This window comes from Cricetulus griseus, assembly GCF_003668045.3.
Source record: "Cricetulus griseus strain 17A/GY chromosome 1 unlocalized genomic scaffold, alternate assembly CriGri-PICRH-1.0 chr1_0, whole genome shotgun sequence".
Lineage (NCBI taxonomy): Eukaryota > Metazoa > Chordata > Mammalia > Rodentia > Cricetidae > Cricetulus > Cricetulus griseus.
Window position 1 is genome coordinate 21356780 of NW_023276806.1, and position 25810 is coordinate 21382589.

General features: G+C 40.3%; 1 protein-coding gene across 1 annotated transcript; it reads right to left on the minus strand.

Annotated features, from left to right (window-relative positions):
- Window positions 1-2977: 2977 nt before the first annotated feature.
- On the minus strand, window positions 2978-16397 carry LOC100760081 (alcohol dehydrogenase 1). Its single transcript, XM_027395806.2, has 9 exons — window positions 16350-16397; window positions 14601-14702; window positions 13928-14066; window positions 12819-12906; window positions 12508-12727; window positions 6997-7257; window positions 5096-5231; window positions 3704-3842; window positions 2978-3073 (listed from the first exon to the last, which is right to left on the minus strand). Exons 1-9 carry the CDS (start codon window positions 16365-16367, stop codon window positions 3049-3051), a joined length of 1128 nt encoding a protein of 375 aa, XP_027251607.1. The 5' UTR covers window positions 16368-16397; the 3' UTR covers window positions 2978-3048.
- Between the last annotated feature and the right edge of the window lie 9413 nt (window positions 16398-25810).

Here is a 25810-nt window from a genome sequence, read left to right on the forward strand (position 1 = left end):
TAGACATGAGCTCCAGTGGTGTCTTGAATCTAGTGTGTAGAATGGTGAGAGATAAATGTCTTTCTTTAGTAAACACAATATAATGCTATTTCTGTTAAAGCAACCTAGATGACTGAGACATAGTGGTAGACAGGAGTCTAAGATGACGTCCAAGATTCCAAACCCCTGTGCACATGTCCTTGTGGTATCTTTCCCACTTAAGAGGAAATGGGGCCCTAGGCTGTGTTATGGGGCACATGGCCTGAGATCCCCATGGTGGTCCTGATTACATTACATAAGATTGTGTCACTGTAGACTGGAGGTCAAAGCGGGAGATGACAGTGGAAGAAGATGGAGGGATCATCTCTTCCCCTAGTTGATATTTCCTCTGAGATATTTCCCCTGGTTGACCGCCAGTAAGAGAATGGATGCCAGTGATATACACAGTGAACAAATTCTTCTTATAATAAATTCCTACTCATGTGATTTCTATTATTTTTGGTTGTGAGTCTAGCCTTTAAAGGCTGAGCCATCTCTCCAACCCTATTTCTATTATTTCAAATTGAGATAGCAAGTGTCACCGCACTGAAAGAGTCCCCAAGCTCCAGAAGACAATGCAGGGTACTCAATGGACACCTTGACACCACAGAGAAACCAGTTTTGCCATGTCCAGATTATTGACCTTAAAAATCATAAGGCAATGAACAGGTGTGCTCCATAACCATTAACTGTGTGGGACATTTTACACATGGATTCAGAAAACTAATGTGCACTTGAATAACGTTTCATACAACTACTCCTTTGCAGTTGTCCTTATTTTTCAAGTTTTTGATCTTTATAAATTCAACTTTTTTGTGTAAACATGGATAATCAGTAAGAAAAATCTTCTAAGGAGAGTGACAGTAACGAGATGATGGGTGGTGGTGGGGCTGTCCCTTGGGAAAGGTGTTGACTTGTGGGAAGGAACAAACTATCTGCTAATCCAACTTAAACCAGAAAATAGTGAAGATCGAATATTCAGAGGGTCCTGTTTTCTGGATAAATAAAATTATTTATCTCTACTTTTAATATTTCCATAAGGGGTTTTAAATATAGAATTCAGTCAACGATTTTTAGTTATAAAAATCAAGTCAGAGCAACTCCATTTTCAAGTGAAGCCAGAGATATCCAGCCGCCCCTCACCCCCAAAGGACTACCAAGAGTTGACTTCAATCAACTTGGTAATAACAGTCTCTCTGGTTCTTAGTTCTGGATTTGGTACAGATAATTACATTTGAAAAGTCTGAGGGTGTTTAAATGTATCAAGTGCATTGCCAACCCTAATTATTACTATGTCTGATTACTTTTTTCCTCCATCTTTCTGTTGAAGGGTTTACCTCCCTTTAGCTTTCATACTGTTCCAATTTTTCTGAAGCTTCAGAAGAAAACTTCATTTTCAAAGTTATTTCCCATTGTCTTCCTGTCCCTTTTCCTGCAATGTGGCATCACCTATGTGACATTTGTTATTCATATTTACAACCAACTAAGAATCTCTTTGTTTCAAATGCTTTTTTATATTTCCTTAAGGCAGCTTGATATCTGTTAGCTACTGGCATCTGGGTGAGAAGTATCTTTAAATATCCTATTTAGATGAGAATTAGCAGGTGATGGCTGTTGGGAGGGCTCAGTTGGTAAAATGTTAACTGTGGAAGCATGAGGATTTGAGTTCAGATTCCCAGCACCAATGGCAAAGTTGCATGGGCGCTGGGATGATGGAAAGAAGTTCTTGGACTTGAGCATGTGGTGTGTGTGTGTGTGTGTGTGTGTGTGTGTGTAAACACCCACATATACATACCTGTGTTGGCTAGTTTTATGTCAACTTGACCCAAGGCAGAGTCATTTGGGAAGAGGGACTTTCAATTGAGAAAATGACTCCATTCGACTGGCCTGTGTGTAAGTCTGTTGTGGTGCATTTTTAAAATTAGTGTTCAATGTGGGAAGCTCCAGCCCATTGAATGTGGGTGTCAGTGAGGAGGCTTCAGAAATCTAAGGGGCCCCTTGTAGTGGATCAGTACTTACCCCTAGCATAGGAATGGACTTTGGGAGCCCATCCCACATGGAGGGATACTCCCTTGGCCTGGGCACACAGGGATGGGCCTAGGCCCTATCCCAAAGTGTATGACAGACTTTGAATACTCCCTAAGTAAGGTCTCACTCTCCTTGGGAAGCAGAAAGGGTAGGATGTTAGTTGCGGGGGCAGGGGAGAGGGGAGGGAGAGGGACCTAGAATTGAAATGTAAAATAATCTTCTTTCTAATCAAAAAATGCAAAAAAAAATTAAAAAGGGTATCAGAATGAGGTTGTTACTTTAACATTTAAAGGGAATTCTCAGTATGGCTATAATAGCATGGGGTAACAGAATGATTGATAAGTGGACATAAGAAATAATCAAATGTCAGTTTGTTCTTTCTTCAGGTCTGGAATAACATTTTTGGACCTGTGCCTGGCTCTCTGGTCCTACAGCAGCCTACTTGTTAAACACCACAAGCATAACTTGCAGCCCATCCATCCCATAGCATTCCTGGAGGTGCTGAGTCAGCATTTCCAACTGGTTCTTATTTCAGGTAACAGTTCCGTGTTCCCCGGCATGCTGTGCTGTTACCCATCCTCACATAGTTCATAAAGAAGAAAGTACAGACAGTGGAAACTGTGGCGGGAAGGCTGAGCACAGGGATCGTCCTGTGTGTATGGCACAGAAAGATCTCTCTGCTCCACTGATTTCCAGTGACTGTGGATTCCAGAGAGAAAAGGATGACAGATGTCACAGATGTACTGTCCCCAGCAGGAAAGATGACAAAGGTCCTTCAAAGAAGAAGGAAGCCTGATACCCACCAGTTGCCCAGCCTCATGAGGTGTGATAGCTCTTGCTAGGGTTGAAAACACTTTCAAAGAAAATCCAGTATCTCCTGGAACGCTTTCATGAGCACTTTATTGGCAGTTCCTCTAAGGAACAAAATTAACTCTGTGGTGTGACTGGTGCTGTGATTCAGTGTGGTGGAGGCATCAGCAGGAGGAAGGCATCAGTGTGGTCTCAGAACGTCAGGACAGTACGGATACTGAAAATGAAACATAGGGTGTTGTTTCCACGTTCCCATGACTCACAGTCCCCGTGGGAGTGAAGAAAGCACGTGCTGTGAGTCTACAGAAAATCCATCCCGGTTCCCAAACATTCCATGCCCATCCCTGTGACCAAGGTCAAGTCCGTAAGTAGGTAATCCACCTAGTTCAGATCTTGCCTCGTCTCCAGCTCTAAACTCACACAGAGTATCTTAATATGACTGCCATTTAGATTTTGGTACCTAGTTAGCATTCTTAAATAATATAAAGCCTGCATGCCTGGTCTAAGAAATGTAACAGTGGCCAATAACAGGCAGTCATTCTTGCTGCTTGCACAGAGTTTGTTGGACCTTTTTAGGCCTTGTTTCATTTAAACTTCATTCTAAACAGCAGCACTATAAGGTAGGCTATCATAGTTTGTCCATTTTTGAAATGTGAAAAATGAGGCTTAGGTTTGTAGATTGCTCAAGCTCACAGGTCTGTGTGTAGAGCCTGAACTGGTGACAAAAGCCAGGCACCCCATTTTGTTCTTATCCCATTTCTCCTTCATCTTCTTTAATCCATTTTCCCTGCCATAAAAATAATATTTTCCTGCGCCTGCCCCATATAAATAGAATGTTAAGACTTACCTCTTTCCAGCACGAAGCAGATCAAATCCTTCATTTATTTTCTCAAAAGGTAAAACATGGGTAATTAATGGTTCCAGTGGAAACTTCTTGGCCATAAAATCAGCCACAAGCTTGGGGACAGCATCTTTACTCTTAAACCCTGGAAGGAGAGCAGCACCACCGTGAGAAGCAGTCACTGCAGGCAGGAGTCAGATAGGAGACTTCCCAAGGCAACCAAAGTTCCTGAAAGTGTGCAAGTCCAGAGGCTCAAACACCCCCTGCACTGCACTAACATCTTAGGATATGTCACCTGACAGACAGGGCCCCTGGCTGATGAGGGCCACTTAGGAGTTCTTCCAAGGGAAATTGTATGACAGGTGTTTATACCCAGGGAAAGAGAGCTGTCCACAGTCAGGTAATGAGCACAGGCATAAACTACTGCCTTGACTTTTCTGCATTCTCTGAGGCACTGGGGGCCTCACAAAGACACAAATAGAAGGAGCCAGAGAAGCCCTGGGGACACAGAGAAGCCTGTCTTGGGATTTCCTGCATTAGTTCTTGCTCTAGAGAGATCAATGATTTTCATGTTTTTAAAACATGTTGCCTTCTAAAATCACAACTTTTCTGTCTAAAAGGGAAGAAATTCTGAAATAAGTTAAGATTTTGACTCTCAAAGCTGGCGAGATGCCTCAGTTAATGAAGTTAATTAATGAAGTTCTTTCTTGTTTGCTTTCTGACATAATATTTTTATAGACTATCTGGGAATTTCCCATAATGCCCTCTGATCCCATTCACATCCTGTACCCCATCACACTCACTTCCCAGTCCTCCCAGGTTCAGCCCACAATGCTTGTGATCTGTCCCAGGGGAAACAATATACCACGTCCAGTATATATTCACTGGAGCATGGTCAGACTCCCAGTGGCTAGCCCATTAAAGAAAACTGAGTCCTTCCCTGTGTCCACCACCACCAGAGGCCACCAACTGTGAAGTGCTGCTGTTTAGTATCCCTAACACAATTTTAAGAGATCTCTTCAATAGCTTCCATTCTGTAAACTGGTTTTTTTTTTCCGGGGGGGGGGGGTGTGCAGGGAGTGAAGTTGTCACAAAGCTGAGTTTTGTCTCCAAAATAAAAAAACAAAGGAAACATAAAAAAACAATAAACAGTTGACTTAGTGCTGCGGATCTTGTAGAGGTCTGAATAGGGAAAACTGGTAGATTCCTGAACTAACTGGCCAGGAAGTCTATGCTGACTGTGAGCCTCAGACCACTGTGACATCCTGTCTCAAAGAACAAGGCTGATGGCCCCTGAGTAAAGACATCAAATGTTCTCTGGCCTCAACACACATCCACACTTCCACCTTGACACACAAGGAGACAGACAGAGCTGGGTTCTTAGCTGTAAATACATACCACCAAATATTGCTCCTTTCCAGGTGCGACCCAGCAACAGCAACATGGGGTTCACAGGGAGGGTTTTTGCATTAGGAGGCACCCCGACAATGACACTTACTCCACATGCTGCATGGCAGCTTACCAGGGCAGAATTCTGGAATAAAAACAATATTTAAGTGGATTCGCTTGTGGTGTCTACTCACAATATATGGTTTCATGTCATATGAAGAAATGTGTGGAAAACATTTTGTGAATGAAAGAGTAAATGAATGAATTTATGTTTAATTCTTACTTAGAAACTAGTAAAGAAGCTAACCTCATTGTGAGCACGGAAAGTCTGGGTTCTGCAAGGAGAACATTGTTTCCTAATCGCATGGCTCTCGGGCAATCCATGAGAAGGTTAAGTCTCTTTTCATTTGTCCATTAATTACAGTTTTGAAGCCTGTACTCTGATCCAGAAATTTTGATGATGAAGATGTAATAATGAAAACATCTAAAGTTCTCTCTCATCCATTTGTCAAGCTCCCATTTTAATAAGAACCTGCTCTGGTGTTAATATCAAGAGCAGGCATGCATTACTTGGTTTTGCCCCCAAAGTATGAATTGGTTTGACAGTATTCTGTTATCTGTAGACATCCAGGAAGTTTGCTTCTTTCAGTTGGGTTTTTTACAACATCAATAGTAGAAAATCATTTAGAATCCTCCAAGATACATGTTGACACATCTTTTGATTTTGACATTTAGAGAACCAGATGTCCTCAGAACATGTGGTATCAGACTTTTGGATCTTCAAATCAACTGAAAACCCAGTTTAAGATGAGCATTTAGGGAAAACAGAGTGAATCACAGAAGAGCGATGGCCCTGGGAAGAGCCAGAACCCTTAGCTTAGAAGGACTCTCTGTCCAAAGAGGAGATGCTATGCTCTCTTGGATCTTTTGTCATCTATGGCATCTTGTCTCAGTTCAAGACTGAGAAGAAGCTCACTGTCAAGGTACTTTAGCCATTCTCTATTACCAAGTCAGCCAAGGCTTTCTGGAGAACCTCAGTAATGGTTATGTGTTAGTCTCTAGGGTCAATTCTCTAGAATTCTAGAGGTCTCTTGTTGGGTGAAATGTAACTGAAGAAGTATTCTTTAGCAATGGATGGCAATTGCAACTATTTGAAAGTATTATCACATGTATTTCAAAAATACAAGCACTATAAATTTAGCAATAATGTGTCTTTTCATTATCCCCAGCCCACCTTAACTTAGTGCTTACCAACATGGCAGTTGGCTTTAGGGTAATTGTGTTACATGCATTATGTCATATAGATCATAAACAAACCTACAAAATGTGTATCTCTGTGATTTAGGTAGTATGGAAGAATCTGTGAATTCTATTCTGGGAAGTATGTACTCCAACATGGAGATCTGGGTGCTTCCAGGTGCCCAGCACTGTGCTGTCTCTGTATTGAATACATGGTGTTCTATTAAAGCAGTCACTCCTCTACATATTTTATGCCAATAAAATAATACTTAATCATTATTCCTTTTGGCTATATGTTGAAATGTGCAAATGCTTTTTGGAATATTTAATTTCAAATATTAAATAATAATAATATAAAGACTATGGAAGTAAATCATATTCATCCATTTAAGACCAAAATTTATGTTTAAACTTTCTAGATGAATTGATTCTGACTAAAAAAGCTCCATTGAAAGCTTTCCTCCATTAAAGGAGGAGGATTGTTGAGACAAGTTTGTAGAAGTGAGAAAAATCAAAGTTTCTCCTAATAGTGAATTAAGCAATCTGAGTAGAAACTGGAGATGGACAGTTTCTACTCATAGCTTTCTGCAGCAGATTTCTATTGTGCTGTCTAGAGCATATTACAGATGAAAGAAGAACGGATCTCCAGGCAGGCATGCCACAGTACCTACCATGGTGTCCAGTCGACCGATTACTTCAAAGGAAAAGTCCACCCCTCCATCCGTCATTTCCTGGAGTACTTCCTCAATGGGTTTGTTGTAGTCTTGAGGATTGATGCACTCGGTTGCACCCAATTGTTTGGCCTTTGCAAACTTGTCTTTGTTGATGTCCACAGCAATAATCCTGGCTGCTCCAGCTGTTTTACAGCCAATGATGACAGACAAACCGACACCTCCAAGGCCAAAGACAGCACAGGTGGAGCCTGGGGTCACCTATGTTTTCAGAAAATATAAAAGATGGATAGAATAGTGATTGTTAGGAAGTGCCCCAGGCTGCACAGGCACCTTGCTTTGTCCATAATCATGGCTACTCAGACTTCATTCCATCTGCTGGTAAAACCTCTTCTGGCTACAGTTGCCTGTAGAGGAATCCTAGAGTGATAGACTGGTGTTTTAACGGCTCTACTAACAAACTTGCTTAGGAAATATGATGTCACACAAAGTAGAGTTTAGCTAAAGGAGCCCTGTCTTTAGCACTACCATAGGCAGCACACTAAGCACTGTGTCAGAAACTGTAGGAAAAGGTTTACCTCTAACACAATTAAGTCTAGGTTTGCTGGGGAAATGTTTCTGTTAAGGATGGTTCACAATCCTCCTAACAAAAGGAGACAACCCTGGCCCAGAGCTGGCCATTAACAAAGACTGTGCCTCATCCTGGTGCTCTTTCAAGGAACAGCAGGCAGTTCAGAGGGGCTGCACTGGCCACAGTGCCATTAAGTCCTGGTTCATCATTAAGACTCAGTTTCTTTTCAGGAAATTTCACCATTCAGGGAGGTTGGCTTTGGGTAACACTGTTAGTCTATATTTTAAAAAAACAGAATTGGACTGAACTAAGCCTTCTGAATGTGGGTGTCAGTTAGGAGGCCTGGCCCGTCTATGGGATCTGTGGTAGCAGAGCCAGTATCTATCCCTAGTGCACAAATGGTCTTTGGGATCCCATTCTCCATGGAGGGTTACTCTGTTAGCCTAGATGCATAAAGGACCTAGGCCCTCCCCCAAATGCTGTTTGATGATACTCTATGGAAGGCCTCACCCTCCCTGAGGAGTGGATGGGGGATGGGATGGGGGAGTGGTGAGGGGCATGGGAGGGTGGGAGGGAGTAGGAACTGGGGTTGATATGTAACTTAAGATTGTTTCTAAAAAAATTAAAATAAAAGTCTCCACCATTGATTTAAAAAAAAAAAATACTTGTGACAGTATCTTTGCTGTGCAGTTCTCCCCACGTTGGCTCTTTTTAGAAATAACCATGATGGCATCTCCACTTTACCAAGCCCCATTTGTCCCAAATGGCCAGCTTGACATTTTTTTACTCTTTATAACACTTTAGTTGCTCAAAGTGTCTCTTGGGACTGAGACATAACAGAGCATTGTAGACAACAGCACATGTAAAATGTTATAGCCTAAGATCTGTTAAGTTTAAAATAATTTCTATGAGAGGCCAAATTCTCTTTGAACTAGCCCGAACTGGATGCATACTGTTATAGAGCTTTTGTGTGTGTGTGTGTGTGTGTGTGTGAAGTGAATTCTTTATGGAATTTGAGAGGCTTATTTCTCTTCTACAAAAACACTCTCTGATGCCTGTGAGCAATTGCTTCCCTTTTGGTCCCAATGCTATGCACATAGTTTGGTCCATGGTTACTGCGAACCTTTATGATTTATTACAGAAGTAGAAATTAATATTATAGGTATCAACTCTAGAATATTTGCTACTATGAATTTGAGTGTATATAAAATATATGATAGGTGCTTTTTATTGTCAAATGGACCCCAGAGAAAGGATTCCTTCTCACTGGGGCATCAGCAGTAAGAGCTACAGCCTCTGTATCAGCATGCGATGCAAGTCTTGTTCCCCCCCCCCCCCCGCCCCCGCCAGACTTAAGTGTGTCTGGACGTTTTGCAATTCATGTCCAGGGGAAAGGCTTGAGGCACCCGCTTTTTCAGGATCCAGCTGCCTTTCTGGCTCTGAGAGATATGCATACCCTATTGTCAGAGAGTTAAATGTGCTGTGGGTATAGAAACTAGAGGCCTTGTGGGATAAGAAAGACCGCAGAAGAACTTTTAGAAGAAGGAAGTTTTGGAGACTTTTTCAAAAGAACTTCGAGAATTTTTAAAGAGAAATTTTAAAGAGAACATTAAGAATACTTTTGAAGTAAGAACTTTTGAGGAGAGAACTCTTAGGGATCAATCTTTTTTATGCTTAATATTTATTTTTATTTTTTATTATTACAAATTAGAAACAAGTTTGCTTCACATGTCAATCCCTGATCAATCTTAAAGAGAGCTTTTGAGATTGAATTTTGGGATGAACATTTTCATGAAGAAGAGAGAGCCATGAGAGGAAGGCATGTGTGAGCTGGTTTATTTCCCTCCCACCCTCAGACTCCTTTTAGAAAAACCCTACCCACCTGCTGTCTATCCCCTAGCCTGGACCATGAGAGATCAGGAGGTTGGAACATGAATGGTCTTGTTACACGGGCTACTGTTCATCTTTAATTACGGGAGATGTCCTTCTGTATACATGTTTCTCTTATTGTTTGATGAATAAAACACTGATTATGCAGTAGCCAGGCAGGACTTGTAGGCCAGACAACCAGACCAGGAGAATGTTGGAGAGAGGAAGGCAGATAGAGGCCTCGAAGAGATGCCATGCTGCCGAAGGAGTAGCATGCCAGATTACGGGTAAGCCACAGCTTGATGGCAATACATAGATTAATATGTAAATGAGTTAATAATTAAGTCAGAGGTAGTCAATAAGAATCCTGAGCCATCCACCAAACATTTTATACTTAATATGTCTTTGTGTGTTTATTTGGGCAAAGTGGCTGTGGGACCAGGATGGACAGAAACCTCCATCTTCAAGTGGTACCACCAACTTGGGGCAAGAATTTTCATGTAAAACCTAACAAAACTTAAAAAAGGATTCTAAACACAAAAGAACAGAGACAAGCACGGCTTCTTGATAGCAGCATTTTCTTGGGTGGGCTCAGTTTTCTAGAGGCAAGCAGAGGCTTACAGCTCCATTAAGAGAGGCTTCCTGACAAGCCTCTCTTGTGTTAGTGGCAAAAACCCCTTGAATCATTTAAGAGGTCCTACTACCAAACAATTAAATGGTATCTATGAGTAGCTAGCAGCATGCTTCCTGGAGGTAAATGTGCCATGTTGGAAAGCCAGAAGCTAAAACATTGCCTTTATTTTTAGCCATGTTTTTTTAGCTGATAAGACTCATGTGGTCAGAAAAAGATAGATATATTCAGTAAAGACTGATTCAGATGAAGAAAAACAGTGTGTTTAAAAATATACGTAGGCTTGGAAGAGAAAAGGAAAAGGATAAAGTAGTTAAAAAAAGAAATAGAGTACCGGGTGGTGGTGGTGGCACATGCCTTTAATCCCAGCACCTGGGAGGCAGAAGCAGGCAGATCTCTGTGATTTCAAGGCCAGCCTGGTCTACAGAGTGAATTCCATGACAGGCAAAAGTACACAGAGAAACCCTGTCTCAAAACAAACAAACAAACAAACAAAAAACAACAAAAATAATAAATAAAAGTAAAGAAATATAGCAAATAAAAAATACTATGTAAGGACTAAGATTACACAGACTCTGGATACTGTATGTTAACGTATTGTCTTAGAATTGTTTGCTGAGGAAAGAGCAACAGTTGCCAAAAGATATTTCATTATAAATGCTGCTAGATCAATTCCAACTTATGTATTTTTAAAATGCCTTGAGTTCAAAATTTAAGTCTAAGGATATGCTACTTTGGAAAAGAGATTCTGCCCTTGTTACCACAGAATATGAAAAGCTGTGGATTCCTTCAGACTAAGATGGTTTGATCAAGCAAAACCCCGAAGCAGGGGCCCAGCTGATCCAACGTCCAAAACAGCAGAGACAATGCAGCCTCAGACTACTACAGCCAGGGTTAGGGCATATTTCTGGGTTCCCTCAGGATTCCCATGGTATTGACAGTGCCCCCAATCAGCAGGAAGCAGTTTGGACAATGCTCAGATTCCCAAATGTTATTTATAAATGTTTGTTTTCATTTAAATGGAGTTGCTTAATGAACACAGTCACTCTCTTTCTAAAGAAAAAAGAGGAAATGTGGTATAAAAATGAATTTTTGCATTGGTATAGATTTTGGTTTATTGATACAAATTTAAGGGCAATCTTGTTATATGTATATTTCTACTCTTGTTTAGATCCTGTGTTTATACAGCTCATTTTAAAATGGGATGTATAATTTAATGCAGATTGTAGATAGCCACCTATGATAGTCAAAACTTATAGTCATGCTAGTTAGGTTTTCTAGATATATAGAGATGTATTTCAAATGGGTAGATATTCTTCAAAACTTTCAAAGATCTACAGAATGTGGCATTTAAAATGGTTTAGGGCTTTTCATGACAGTGAGACAAAACTGCTACTGGCATCACCAATTACTTCAGAGAGAAAGACGGACATCAAAGAAACTCATTATGGAGTTTGCCTTTGACATGGGAAGAATCGCCATTTGGGTAAGAAACTGCCCTTGCTGGGACTATTTGACTGTATGCTGTCCAAACTGGATATACAGGACCCATAGAAGAATGAATGCTGAATTTGACAAAAGAAGATGGGACAGTCCTTCAGGGTTCCTGCTTCATGGAAGAGTCTGCCAGATATCTGCAGGACACAGAAAAATGACTGACAAACTGCCAATATAGGTGGGACAGTTTCAAATTTACTGCTTTGCTGAGAAATCTGCCAGACACTCTTGACCTGTAGGCTGAAGATGGATGCCCCAACATTACAGAAGAACTTTGGGTGACTGTCCAGGTAGTGAGACGTCTCTGTCAATTCTAGAGTTTAAATATTATCCTTCTGAGGTCTTTGATGGAGTTGAAGGCAGATAGTTATGGTTATGGTTTTCCTTAGTTATGATAAAAGATAAGCTACATATAAAACTTTAGACTCACAAAGATAGATAGAAGAAAGAATATTTTCTTTGTATTTTGCGAAATGTTAATGGACTAAATATTGTTAGCTATAGTTCTTACTTAAATAACTGTTTTGCTATAAATAATTTTACTAAGTTAAAGTTAAAACCTTCCTTTTTCACTAGACAGAGAGGAGGAGAAGATGGGAGGTGTCCTTCTGTACATATGTTTCTCTTACTGGTTGATGAATAAAACAGTGATTGTCCAATAGCTAGGCAGGACCTATAGGCCAGGAGAATGTTCGGGAGAGGAAGGCAGAGAGAGGCCTTGAAGAGACACCATGCTGCCAAAGGAGTAACATGTGGCAGGTAAGCCACAGCCTGATGGTAATACATAGGTTAATAGAAATGGGTTAATAATTAAGTCAGAGGTAGCCAATAGGAATCCTGATCCATCCACCAAACATTTTATACTTAATATGTCTTTGTGTGTTTATTTGGGGCAAAGTGGCTGTGGGACCAGGATGGACAGAAACTTCCATCTGCATCTTACCTTGGCAACTTTGACAGCAGAGCCATAGCCAGTTGTGAACCCGCAGCCTATGAGGCAGACTTTCTCGAGTGGTGAAGCATCATCGATTTTAGCCACTGCTATCTCATCTACCACAGTGTACTGGGAGAAAGTGCTGGTGCCGAGGAAGTTGTGGATTGGCTTCTCCTTGCAGGTGAACCTGCTGGTGCCATCCAGCAGAGTCCCCTGAGGTTTTTTCAAACTGTCCAGTGAAACACAGGCATACGAAGGACATGAGACAGAATAAGACCAGTGTGCAACCTTATCACGCAAGAAGACAATAAGAAACCTACTCGTTTTTTGTACAAAAGTTGCTTTCTGGGTGCTTGCAAACCCTGCATTTTCCACACTGGGGAGAAAAGAGTGGGATGACTTTATCGCCTGGAGGGGAAATAACAAAACAACAAAATGACTTACATGTCTACCCAGGAATTAACAAAGCAAGCACATGAGGCCCACATGTGGAGATGTGTGTCTTTGAAAGGTCTCCAAGAGATAGAGCCCAACCACACTATGTCATGCGTGGGTCAAAACCTCCCAGCCTTGTTATTCGTCCTGAAGAGTCCCAAAGAGAAAAGGGAAATGTAAAAACAGCCATTTCCATTAGTCAGCAGTTAGCTTTTGTTGTGTGCCTTAGTTTCTCTTGGGGACGTTCCACATATTAGCCTATTCAAACCTTGGATGTTCTCACTGCTAAGTATAAATATTAGTGGCAATGAGCGCTAAGTTCTTATGTTAGTATAGGCTGTTGGAGAGATCTGACATTTTGTCCAATTGTTGCAATAAAACCAAAATCAAACCAAACACAACATAGGAGATATTTTCTAATAAACATGATAAATCAAACTTAATCATAGGATAAAATTAAAGTGAGACTTTGATAGTGAATTGTTTTTACTTTTTAAAAGATTTGTTTGGTTTTAATGTTCGTGTGGGAGTATCCATGTGTGTATGCCACTTGTGTGTGGGTGGCCTTGGAGGCCAGCAGGGGGTGATGTGTCCTCTAGAGCTGGAGTTACAGATGGTTGTGAATTGTCCAACTGGGAGGTCTAGAAGAACAGGATGTGACTTTCATCACAGAGTCATTTCTCCATCGCCCAGGTGTTGCTTTTCAAAGTGATTGTGCTTCTCTTAGTATTAAATGAATACTTAAAACAATAATCTAGTTATCTTTGGATGAAGCATAATACAATGTGAAAAAGAAGTGACAACTTACATCCGGAAATCTCAGTTTTTAACAAAGAATTAGGTGTTTCCCCTAAGAAATAAAAAGTGACTTTTGCTTTTTGTTAGTTACTTATGATAAGTAATTACATCTCCACTGTCGCAGCTTCCTCTTTTGGGAAGGACGCTCTCGGCATCAGAACTAAAACACAAGCCTTGAGGGTAAAGGATTCTGTACCTGGTTTTACAGAAGTCACCCCTTCTCCAACGCTTTCCACAATACCGGCTCCCTCGTGGCCTACAATTACAGGAAAAGGTGAGACCATGCTTCCACTAACCACATGATCATCTGAACGGCAGACGCCCGTGGCCACCATCTATAAATTAGAGATAGAGTTCACTCAGTGAAGTTCCTGACCGTGGGGTTTAACACTCTGTTCTGAACTTGTGCTTCTGAGGAGTTTGCTAACATTCCCATTGCTTACAAATTCAAAGATTCGATTTAGGTCCAAGATTCCCCTGGGCTTTCATCTATCTTTTCCCAATCAAACAGCTTAAGCGTCAATGATCATCTTGTGAGTAAGTTTCCCTAAAATACTGTGTTATGGAAACAGAAATAGGAAATGAGCACCAAGAAACTGCCTCATATTAATTGCTTTTAGAAATCAAGATGCTTAGCACTTGACAAACACATAATATTTTAAAAAGTTTTCAGGGATTATGTTAAACATACATTTTAGTCACTTCAAACTTTTAGGGGTTGTTATCAATAGCTTGCCTTAGCAACAGATTAATTCATTGTCAGAAAAGCCTCTTAAAGGGGCGGCTGTTAATTGTTTTTTGGATGGGTCTATGGAGTATTTTCAGAGTTTTCCAAACCTAACTTTATAGATGGTCAAAGGGGGCATTACCTTAATGCGAACTTCATGGGCCTTGGGGGGTGCGACTTCTATGTCCTCGATGGAGAAGGGCTTGTGAGGCTCCCATAGCACAGCAGCTTTGCACTTGATTACCTGGGAGATAAAGGGTTATGTCACTGCTCCATGAGATCTGTCCTGGTGTCTGCCACCCATTGCTACATAGAAACAGAAGCTTCTCATTTACAAAGAGCTAACTGACCCTTAAAAATGGGTGACCCCTTAGCCCAAGGTCAGGAAAATTCACCTAAATGTAATACACCTAGATGAACTGGTGTATGCTCTTTCAGGTCCTGCTTACACTATTTTTTCCTTGACAATCACTGGTACTGTTCTGAAAGAGGTTGTCTGAAGAAAATCATTGGGTATATTTTTAATTCTAAATGACAATATGATTATATTTTTGAAATGCTTAGATAGAACTTAGAACTTTGTGCATTCAGGCAAGTACTCAGACACAGAGTTAGCTCGCAGGCTTTGGATTTCTGAGACAATATTCTAATAAGCAGCCCAGGCTGGCCTTGAACTAGGAACCTTTCCGTCTTGGCCTTCCCAGTGCTGGGATTTCAGAGATGTTCTACCATACCTGGCTACATTATTATTTTTCTGTACTAGGTAATATAAACACAAACCAGTAATCACCACAGTGCTGTCATTGACCCTGTACCTAAGAGCCTGGGATTCCCTTGTCCCTCAATTCTTGTTTGGTTGATATAATTGGGTTTCCACTTAATTTTTTCAGTCATTTTTTTCCTAAGTACTTTTCTTTGAAATGTAATATGCCATCCTAAACACAACCATAAAGTGAATCATAACAAAAATATTGACAACCAGTCCCTTCTGTGATTGTCAACCCATCCTTTCAAGAGGCTATGGAATACCACTGTTTGTGCAGAAGCCTCTGCAAATCCCATCACGAAGTTCTCACTGTGAGCTTTTGGACTTTTGACCCACTTCTAAAATAGCACCTGTGCCAACACAAACATAGGCTTTTATAATTAACCAATAGATAGCATAAATCAGTTACTTATAATGAATGGCTGCTTGTTTGTCTCGGTACCATACACAGATTCAACAAGGAAGTGTAACTATGTAGAAAACTCAGTCCTGTCTGTGTGTATTCTTAGTATTGACAAGTGATTCAGTTTTTCTTAGAATTGCTTTTATGTAAAAGCTGGATGATTTTTTTTTAGGAGAGAAGAAACTGTTCTATAAAATTTCTAGAAATTTTGTGAGTTGCCCAAATAACAATTGCATGGTAATGTAATCTTACTGTCAATAATCCTAATGCTTTGAAATCAATCCATCTCTTGTCAGAAATTTATCTAATGGTTACAGGGACAGTTCTACTAAGTTCTCAGAGTCAAATCCTGTTATGAAACACTGGTCAGACTTTTCTGTTTTCATACAAAAATATAGGATTGCAAAGAATAGCATGCTATTGGCATCTTAATATAAACACAGACTTTGCATGAAAGATCTTTTTAAAACTTCCTATTTACAAAGTGGTCATAGTTGGCTTAGAATAAATTCTTCCTACTGCAAAGTTAATGAGGAAGTGAGGACGTTCCCAGCTCTAGATTCTATGTAGTCTTGTTAAGGACATTTAGTTGCAGTCTCCTTGCCCTGTAACCCAGTGCATACCCTGTACTGTAACATACATTTCACATTGCATTTCATCCATGCTGTTTCTAAGTTAGGAATCTTCATCTTTTTGCATATCAATGAGAATATTTTTCTTACTTTTCCAGCTGTGCTCATGCTGTCTGTCCTTGCTGCTGTCCAGAGATTGATGGGTCCCTGTAGGCTTCTTCCCTCTTCCAATGCACCAGACAAGGTTGCACACGAATTTTGTTAGCTGTGGTGTCAGCAGAGCGCACATGTGATCTGGCCTTTATGACACGCCCATCTGTTTATTCTCCCTGATCGTTAAGAATGGAGGGGCCCTGGCCTGTCAAGGAAAACTTGCTCTGGGGATGTGCTGTTGGGCACATTTTGTTTTCATTAGGTTCAATACTTCCTTTCTGTTCAATCTCCCCATCTCTCAATCCACTCTTTCCCTTTCTCAGTCAGGTTAGAGCTGTTTTCCTTTGCCTAAAAGAAGGTGTGATTTAAAGTCCACATGGTGCATGGTAAGGAGAGGCCATGAAGGAGAGCAGAATGAACAGACAGACAGAGCTTCAGGGAGGAAGGTTTGGCCTCCATTCCTCTTCAAAGAAAGCACTCTCAGGCACAGCCAAGATGCTGAGGCCCCTGGTATTTCCTCAGCACACACTCCTGATTAGCACTGACCAAGAGTCTGTGACAGGTACGCAGCTGGCCTTGGAAGTGGCAGTCATGAGTAAGAGATGTCCTCCAGTCCTGCCAAGAGACAGCGGCTACAACATGCCCTCTTCCTTCTAGCTGAGAGAACTTGGACATGTGCTTATCATGGATCCACTTAGGTAGGAGACAGCTCAGTGAGTTACAGTCACAGCCATTGTGCATGAAAATAAGCTGGCAGTACACTGGAGGAGAGAGGTTCCCAGGTGTGCTCGTCAGCTGTGTAGTAAGCGCTAGGAGAGAAAGTGTGGTGCTGACTGAGGACTCAGAGGAGGCTTGTAGAGAGCATAGCCTCGAGTTAGTCTAAAGAATGATTGCTTTGGCAATGGACCAAAAGCCACTTAAGACATGCCCATTGTTCTTTGTTCAATGTCATGGGCTCGGGAACTAGAACTTGCATTTGATGTCTAATGAATATCAAGTATTCTACCAATGTTAGATGGCCTAGTACATACTACTGGTTATATAACCACAAGCAGGCAACACATATACATAAACATTTGTCCACTTCTCTAGGGTTGTCAAAGAAACAGTAAAGTTGTTTATGTCTGTCAACTAGAGATGGCATGATCTAATCAGACACCTTTTCCAGAGAATGGCTGCCACCCCCCACCCCCCGAATCCATATTTGTTAACAATGATCTGTATAGTAGCCAAGACTCCCACTAGGTCCGATAGCCAACACCTTTAAGATTTCCATTGGATTATTGGGTTTACAGAGTAATGGAAGTATATGGTTTAGCTATGAAGCACAGAATTGTAAGAAGCTAGTCAGTGTGTATTGTGCTTTCAAAGCTCTAGTGGGAGTTCTTCCTACATTACTACATCTTTTGGGCAACATTACAAAGAAGGTTTTTCTCAACCAGTTTTGCAGATGAGTTAAGAGAAGTATTGAGATTCCCTAATGCCCTTTCTAGGACTTCAAGAACAGGAGTGTGGGCAGGCTGGTGTTAGGGAGAGTTTTATGGTATGAACACAATAGAACAGATCACAAGAACAAGACAGATCACAGAACAAGAACACAAGTGGACCCCAGATTTTGAACAACTGATATTAAGGTCAATTCATGTTCCCTTCATCTCTCTCTACCTCCCTGTCTCCTTCCCCCTGCCTCCATTCTTTCCTCCCTTCTCTCACCTCTGAATGAACTTTGGTGATCAATTTGTCTTTTGACTAGAGTCTGACACTCAGGTGGGACAGGTCTCAAGTTTGGGTTTGATGTCTTGTTCTGACACCTTCATGTAAAACAAGGGGATTGAGATAACCTTGAGGTAGGCAGTCACACCATCTGACAAGGTGCTATAAGCCAGTAATCAGTAGTGCTAGAACCTTAGCACATAGTTCCCTGACTTAGAGAGGCATACTCTTTGTCTTACCAAGATGGTGTGGGACAGTCCAAAGTTTATCAGCTCTTTACCCACAAAGGTAGCCTCCATATTTTGTAAAGCTTAAGGAAAAAAAGTACAGGTGTATATTGAGGATCATTATGTAAGAATGAAAGGTGATTTTTTTCATAGCTTAGAGTTATTTCTGTAGACTATCATATTATATCACCAATCACAGCCAAAGTTCATCAGGAGGAGGTTTTATTCGGTTATTTAGTTCCTGGGTGAAGGTGTGATATGCAGAAAGGCCTTGCCTGGGTCTGTATTTTAAAATGTTTTCCTCATGGCTTCCTCCACTACTTTAAAAGTTTTCATCTTATATTGAGAACTTTGACCCATTTTGAATTTATTTTTGTATGGAGAAGAAGAAGGGGACTGTAGTTTGATCCTGCATGTGGCATTGTGGTTTTTCCAGAAACATTTGTTGGAGTTGGTTTTTTCATTTTGTTTTCCAATGTATGTTTTCAACATCTTTGTTAAATTTAAGTTCACTGTAAAAAAATCACAGATCGCACCTCAAGGGAAATAAGAGTTCATTCTGGAGCCAAGTGTTAGTATTACTATAACCCGGGAGTACAGATACAGGTTAGCCCAAATTCTATATTCCAAAATTATAGCAGGTTTGTGAAGTCATTATGGAAACAGAACAAAATGTGTATCAAATACATTGGGGGGGGTAGGTCAGTCAGATGGGCCAAAACAGGGTGGGTCAGGGACATCTTTGCCTCAAATGTGATCTGATGGTGTTCTTAGATTTTGGGTTGATGGAAAGCAGCCTCTGTTTGTACATTCCAAAAGCATTTACTGACTAGTCACAAGATGTCACAGACACAGGTGGGCAATAAATGGTCATTTAAAGGGCTAAGATAGCCCAGGATAATTTGACTCTGGATTAACTATTCCAGCCTCTCCATAGTCATTAACCAGTTTCTGTAGGATGTTCAGTGTAGACATGCCTTCTTTGGGGGACTTCAGGTACCACCCGCCTAGTTTTGTTTAAATCTTGTTTTCTATTCTGCCATTCTATGGTCTGTTCCATGCTATTGTCATGTTTTTGTTACTAGAGCTCTGTGGTATACCTAAAAGCCAAGTGCTCTTGTGCATTGAACTTGTTCCTTTCACCCAGCATTCCTTGGTGACTCAGGATTTTTTTGTGCTTGCATTTGAGTTTAGAATCAGCTTTCTAGTCATGTGAAAATGCCAGTAGAGTCTTGATGGGCTTCACGGTCAGTCTGTAGACTGCTCAAGGTTATTTTAATTTTGTTCCTAAATCATCGGAGGTTCTGGCTATGATTTCTTATTTTTCCTCATTGTTATTGTTAGAATGGGATGATTCAAAAAGTTAGTCCTCAGGCCCTGATACTCTCCCCTAGCCTTACTCTGGGAAGTCTCTCAACTGAGGATTTAAAAAGTTATTTATTATAGAGTCGGGGCCTAAGTGCCATGGTACACACATGGACGTCAGAGGACAGCCCTGGATCGAGTCTCTCTTTCTCCCTGTCTGTGAGTGCTGGCTATTGAGCACAGGACACCAGGCATTCACAGCGAGTGTCTTTGACAGCTGAGCCCTCTCACTGAGTTTTGAAAATTGGGTTTCTTGATATGTTCATTTACAAGATTTTTTTCTGTTTCTCTTTTTAAAACTTCTAGCTTCTCAGTGAATTCTTTCATATCCCAAATTGTCTTCCTTCATTTGTTCCAGCTGTTTATTTGTACAATTCCTGAAGTCATTGTTTACTTTTAAAATTGTCTTTGAATTTTTCCCAACATAATATTTTTATTGATTACTTGAGAATTCATACAATGCCTCTGAATCCACCCTCCCACCCTTGTTCTCTCCTCTCCAAAAGAAAACAATACACCCAGTCCAATTGAATCACGGTCAAGTTCCCAGGGCCAGCCTGGTAAAGATGACCGAGTCTTTCCCCACTCTCCTCTGTTGCCTCCCAAGCCTTTCAGAAGTTACCAACTGTGAAAAACTACAGTTCAGCATTTTTATCACAACTTGTAAAGACTCTTTTACATACGATGTCTTCATAAAGATAAGAAGCAAGAAAAAACCAAGTTAAATGTAAGGGCTGGGCCCTGGAAGAAAGATAAATGTCACAAGTTTTGTCTTGTGTTGAGAAAAGGACATGAAAGTAGAAGGGAAGGGGAGGTGTCCAGGAGAGGAAGGTGAGGGAGGCGGGGACAAAGGGGGGCAATGGGGGGCAATTGTGGGACTAGACATAAAGTGTCATAATACAGTTCATTATTTTATACCATGCAAAGGCCTGAAGGATTGCCATGCATTTTTAAGGGATCATGAAACGAATGTTTGATGAAGCTAACTTAGGGTTGAGATGCAAACATGATGGGGAATGTCCTTCTGTATATATGTTTCTCTCATTGGTTGATGAATAAAACACTGTGGCCAATAGAGGCAGGGGAATAGGCAGGCCTAGGCGAGGAGGGGAATTCTGGGAAACATAGGCAGACAGAGTCGCCAATTGAGCCACCAAAGGATTTAGAATTCTGGACCCATCTCTGGTAAGATAAGACCATGTAGAACTACTTAGATTAATAGAAATGGGTTAATAATTAAGACATAGCTAGCCAATAAGAAGCCCTAGCCACCAGACAACAGTTTCATAACTGATACAGTGTCCATGTGTTCATTTGAGGCTGAGGTGCAGCTGCAGGACCATCTGGGAAAAAGAACCTCTTGCAACAGAAACACCAAGGGGTGAAGGAAAAAAAGAAAGAATAAAGGCTTAAGGTACCATACAAGCCTTTTTCCAGGTAAGTAAAATAAGTAAATAAACAATAACAACAAATAGAATTGAGCCCAGAATCTTCAATACATAAAAATGGAAATCTGAAATAACAAACTGAGGAAATAAAGAAATCAATAAAAGCAAAGACAGTTTTGTGGAAGATCATTCTCATGGATAAATCTCTCACCAGTCAGTCCTGTTTATTAAAATACACAAATAGCAACATCAGTCTAGAAACAGAAGGAAGGGAGCTATATATACACCAGAGATGCTGAAACACCGGTGGCATTCACAAACAACTTTATATAACAAACTTGGGAGATTAAATGAAGTGAGCAAATGTTGATGCTAAAAGTTGGCATCTGGTCAAAGGTGAACCAAAAATCTGGTGAACTCAGTAGCTAATTAAAACAATAATTTGTTTTTGTTTATTTTAAAACTTCATATAAAGTCAGCTACTTGCCAGGGTAATATGGGTCATAATTCTATAAAACTCTCAAAGAGAAATAAAACTATTTTCTCAATTTCAGAAGACAGAATGATTATTTATGCTTTCCAATTTATTTGAGAAAATCATTATTGATAGAACAGTTAACTTGGATACTTAATATTAAAACTTAAGATTTTCTGAACATAGAAACAAAAATCTTTAATGAAGTATTGACAACTCATACTTGATAATATATAAAATAATTTATTTATGACCTAGTAGAATCTACATGGGGAATCCAAAACTTATTTAATGTTCAAGTGTTAATGTCACTCAACACAAAGTGCATGTAACACATAACAAAACAGAAGCGAGATGCATATGATCATCCTTATAGATGAAAGTAGACTTTGCTAAAAATCTAACTTTCATGCATGATTACAAAATTTAAACTTAGAAAACCTAACACTATCAACAAACTTCATATTAAATAATTCAATGCCTGGGTTTGGCACCGACATGAGTAATTCCACTCTCAGAAAGTTGGCTTTTACTTAGGGAAGGCATTCAAATGAGTATAATAGAGTACAATAGAGCAGCAGATGAGACCCCCCAAAAATTGGGCAGGAAGACTAAGGATACCTTTCTAACAGATAATGTCATTGTGATGTGCTGAGGGTATGAAGTTGCTTTTCTAACAGATGACATCATTGTGATGTGCTGAGGGTATGAGGCTGTGATGGGGAATGATCAAATATATATATATATATATATATATATATATATATATATATATATATATATGTTTGTCTTGTTGGTTAATGAATAAAGTACTGTTGGCCAATAGGAAAGCAAGATATCTGTGGGACTAGGAGTCAAGGAGGATTCTGGGGAATGTAGTAGAGACAGTCGTCACCATGCCATCCCAGGAAGATAAGACGCATTCTGCCAGCATCCTCCATAAGATAAGTCTTATAAATATATAGATTAATGATTATGGTTGATACTTAAGACTAAGCTAGCAAATAAGAAATCCTAGTCATTGGCCAGCAGCATTGTACCTAATATAAGTCTCTGTATGTTATTTTGGCCACCCAGGTGACAGGCAGAACTCCAGCGGCTGGTGGAAAGATTTATCATTACAAGGCTGGAGTTCACATGCAGCCCTGGTGGAAGTGTAAAGTGGGTCAATTACATTAGAAAATAGATTTGCTATTTTTTTATACTGCTCAATTTTCACACAGCATATGAACTAGAATTTCTTAGTTATTTATTTGAAAAGAATGAAAACATGCCTGGAGTACTTACAGAGATTGTTGAAAATGACATGTCCATCCTCCGGGGCAGGTATAATTTTTTAAGTAAATTCAGTGGGCTACCATCTAGTAAAACAGTAGTAAACACTTTATATCTCAAAAATATTGTTGCACAGTGGAGAGCTTATGATTATTTCTAGAATTTTTTATGTAATACTGTCAAACTATTACTGATCATGTGTAACTGAAGCTATGGAAGACAAGACCCAAGGTTAGACAGTGGGGTGCGGTGGGTAGGAGGGCTTCATATAAAATTATAGAATAGGATTGGTGAGCTGGATTAGTGGATAAAGGAGCTTGCCACCAAGTTTGACAACAGGAGCTCAGTCCCTGGGATCCACATGTACAGAGGACAGACCAGACGCCCTTCAAGTTGGTGTGGTGTGTGTGTGTGTGTGTGTGTGTGTGTGTGTGTGTGTGTGTGTGTGTGTGACTCTCTCACACACATATAAATATATGGACAATTAGTCAATAAAATTATTGATTACAGAAGCAACCTGAAAGGAGAAGGCAGATCTAGATTGTCTTGAAATGCCTATGTAGGCAGATGAAACACAAAGGGCTACAAGGGAACTTCGGGGAGGCCACAGTGGGAATACTGTGTCTTGTTTGCAGATGGCGAATAGTATTGTGGTCAAGGCTAATTGAGTTGTACAATTCAGATGAGTATATTTATGTGGAAAGTTGATGCGAGACGTAAATTTAAAATTAAGTTACCATAGAGATGCAAAGCTCAGAGCCCCAGGCTTGTTATTCACCCATCCTTCAGTGTTAGACTCCTTGAAATGTCCAAGCTATGGGAAGGAGAGTAATGTGGTAAGATGAAGAGCCCCAGGCACCATCTTTTTCTTTATTTACACTTACTTGAACATTTAAGGGGTTTTGAACTTTTTATGTGCAATGTAACACTTTATGGTTACTCTATTAGTGTTCACTTTCTTAAAGCTTGAGTCTACTCAAAAGAGACACTGAGTCCTGAAGTTGTTGGACTGTTTGTTCCTTCATCATTCATTCTTTATTCCAAACTTTCCTCACCTTCTAATCAGATCCCAGACAAGGCATCTCAGGATGTTTACTAGCACAAGAGTGAACAAAACATTTAGTTTGAGAAGATAGTGATCTAGCTTAATGCTACTGGCTACAGTGAAGGTAGCTACAGTCCCTGGCTGTGGAACTGTGCAATCCAGGTGTGGGGAAAATCAGAACCAAGGCTTACAGAAGCAGGATCTTTCATGTTGTCTGTTTTTCTTCCACTGAAAGGGCAATTTCTCAATATTTGTTATCAGAGTGAATACCTTAAGAATTTCTTGCTTGGATATACTCTTACACAGCTGTGGATCAGGATTCTAATATTTCTATTTAGCATGCTATCCAGAGTATTAAACATATTCTGCTAATGTCTTGATGTTTTCCATTAAGTGCCTAAGTTAATAACAAACCCCAATAATAAAAGAAATTCATATGTTGTGGTGATATATTGTTTATGATTTATTAAAACTTGCCTGAGAATTCAGAAAGCAAAGTCAATCACAAGCCATAGAAGCCAGGAACACACCTTTAACCCCAGGACTCAGGATTTAGAGGTAGATAGATCTCTGTTAGTTCAAGGCCACCATGGCCTATACTAGAGTGAAGAGTCATAGAGCTCATGCCTTTGATCCCAGCACCTGGGATTACATGCCTTTATCTCTGTATTCAGGAGGGATCTATGACAGAAGCAATGTCTCAGAGTTGGCATTCAGTCTCAGGATTCTCCAGCCATGTGAGGAGAGTATAGCAGTCTAGGATTGTAGTCTGAGGAGCCACAGTCACCTTTCAGTAGAGGTGATTGTTAGTGGCCAGCATCTTTGCTTTTCTGGATCTTCAGCTTCAAGCTTGAACCCAATATCTGTGGGTCTTTTATTTTCATGGTACAATATGTATACTCTTACTTACAATTTGACAGAAAGCTGTAAGTCAGTATTATGGTACTTTCCATGTGTTCTTTCACAAATTATTTCACCTGTTTTCTGCAGCAGCCAATTCTCACATTACAACTTTATACAAAACAACTCCAATGCAATTGACACTTTCAAATGTTTTAGCAAGTATTTAGCAAGTAAGTATTCTGTCATTGTGTAACATAGGCTTTGATTCCCTCTGTTTCAGCTGCAGACAGTAATTTCCACTGGATTTTACCAAATCTTGCAGATGTCACTGTCACCAACCTTTGCACTTCTAACTCTAGGGCTTACAGACCCACAAAGTCACAAGGATTTAGTATTTTATTGTGTTGTGCTTTTCGGTAATAGCACTAAAATAGGCCAGAGCCACACCACAGCTGGTGGTAGTTAAGCAGCACCAAGTTCAGTTCTGTCAGCTCAGAGCTTTCTGTCAAGGGAGACTTAGCAACTGGTTTGCTCTGCTTTTTATAGAACATGACCATCTGCCTTGGATATGGCTGATATTTGTCTAACCAGGGTGATCCTGCCATTAGACATCTCAACTAGGACTTGTGAGAGTGGAAGGGGAGTTATTAGTGATTACGCTGTGACAGTCGTCATGGTCAACCCCAGATACAAGGCAATCCCACGGTCACAGTGACACACAGGTTTTATGTGACAATGGGCTTAGCCATCATCACAAATATATTGTTCCAAATTTCCCAAATGACCAACACGACAAACAAAAAGTCAGTACCCATACTAGCACAAACAGAAGTGAAAATTCAAAGGGTGGCATTTTGGAAAGTGGCAAGAGTTGAAGCTTGGCACTCTGCCCTTTCATTGGGTTATATCCCTTCATTTCACCTTTCCTCCCGCCAGTGCTGGGCTCCTAAGTGCTTCCCAGGTCCCTTGAAATATTAAGCATGCTCTCCCACGTCTCCTCGTCACTCAGTTCTCATTCACCACTTACTTAAAAAAAAAAAAAGATTTAATTATTTATTATGTGTACAGTGTTCTGCCAGTATGTTTCCCTGCACACCAGAAGAGGACACCAGATCTCATTATAGATG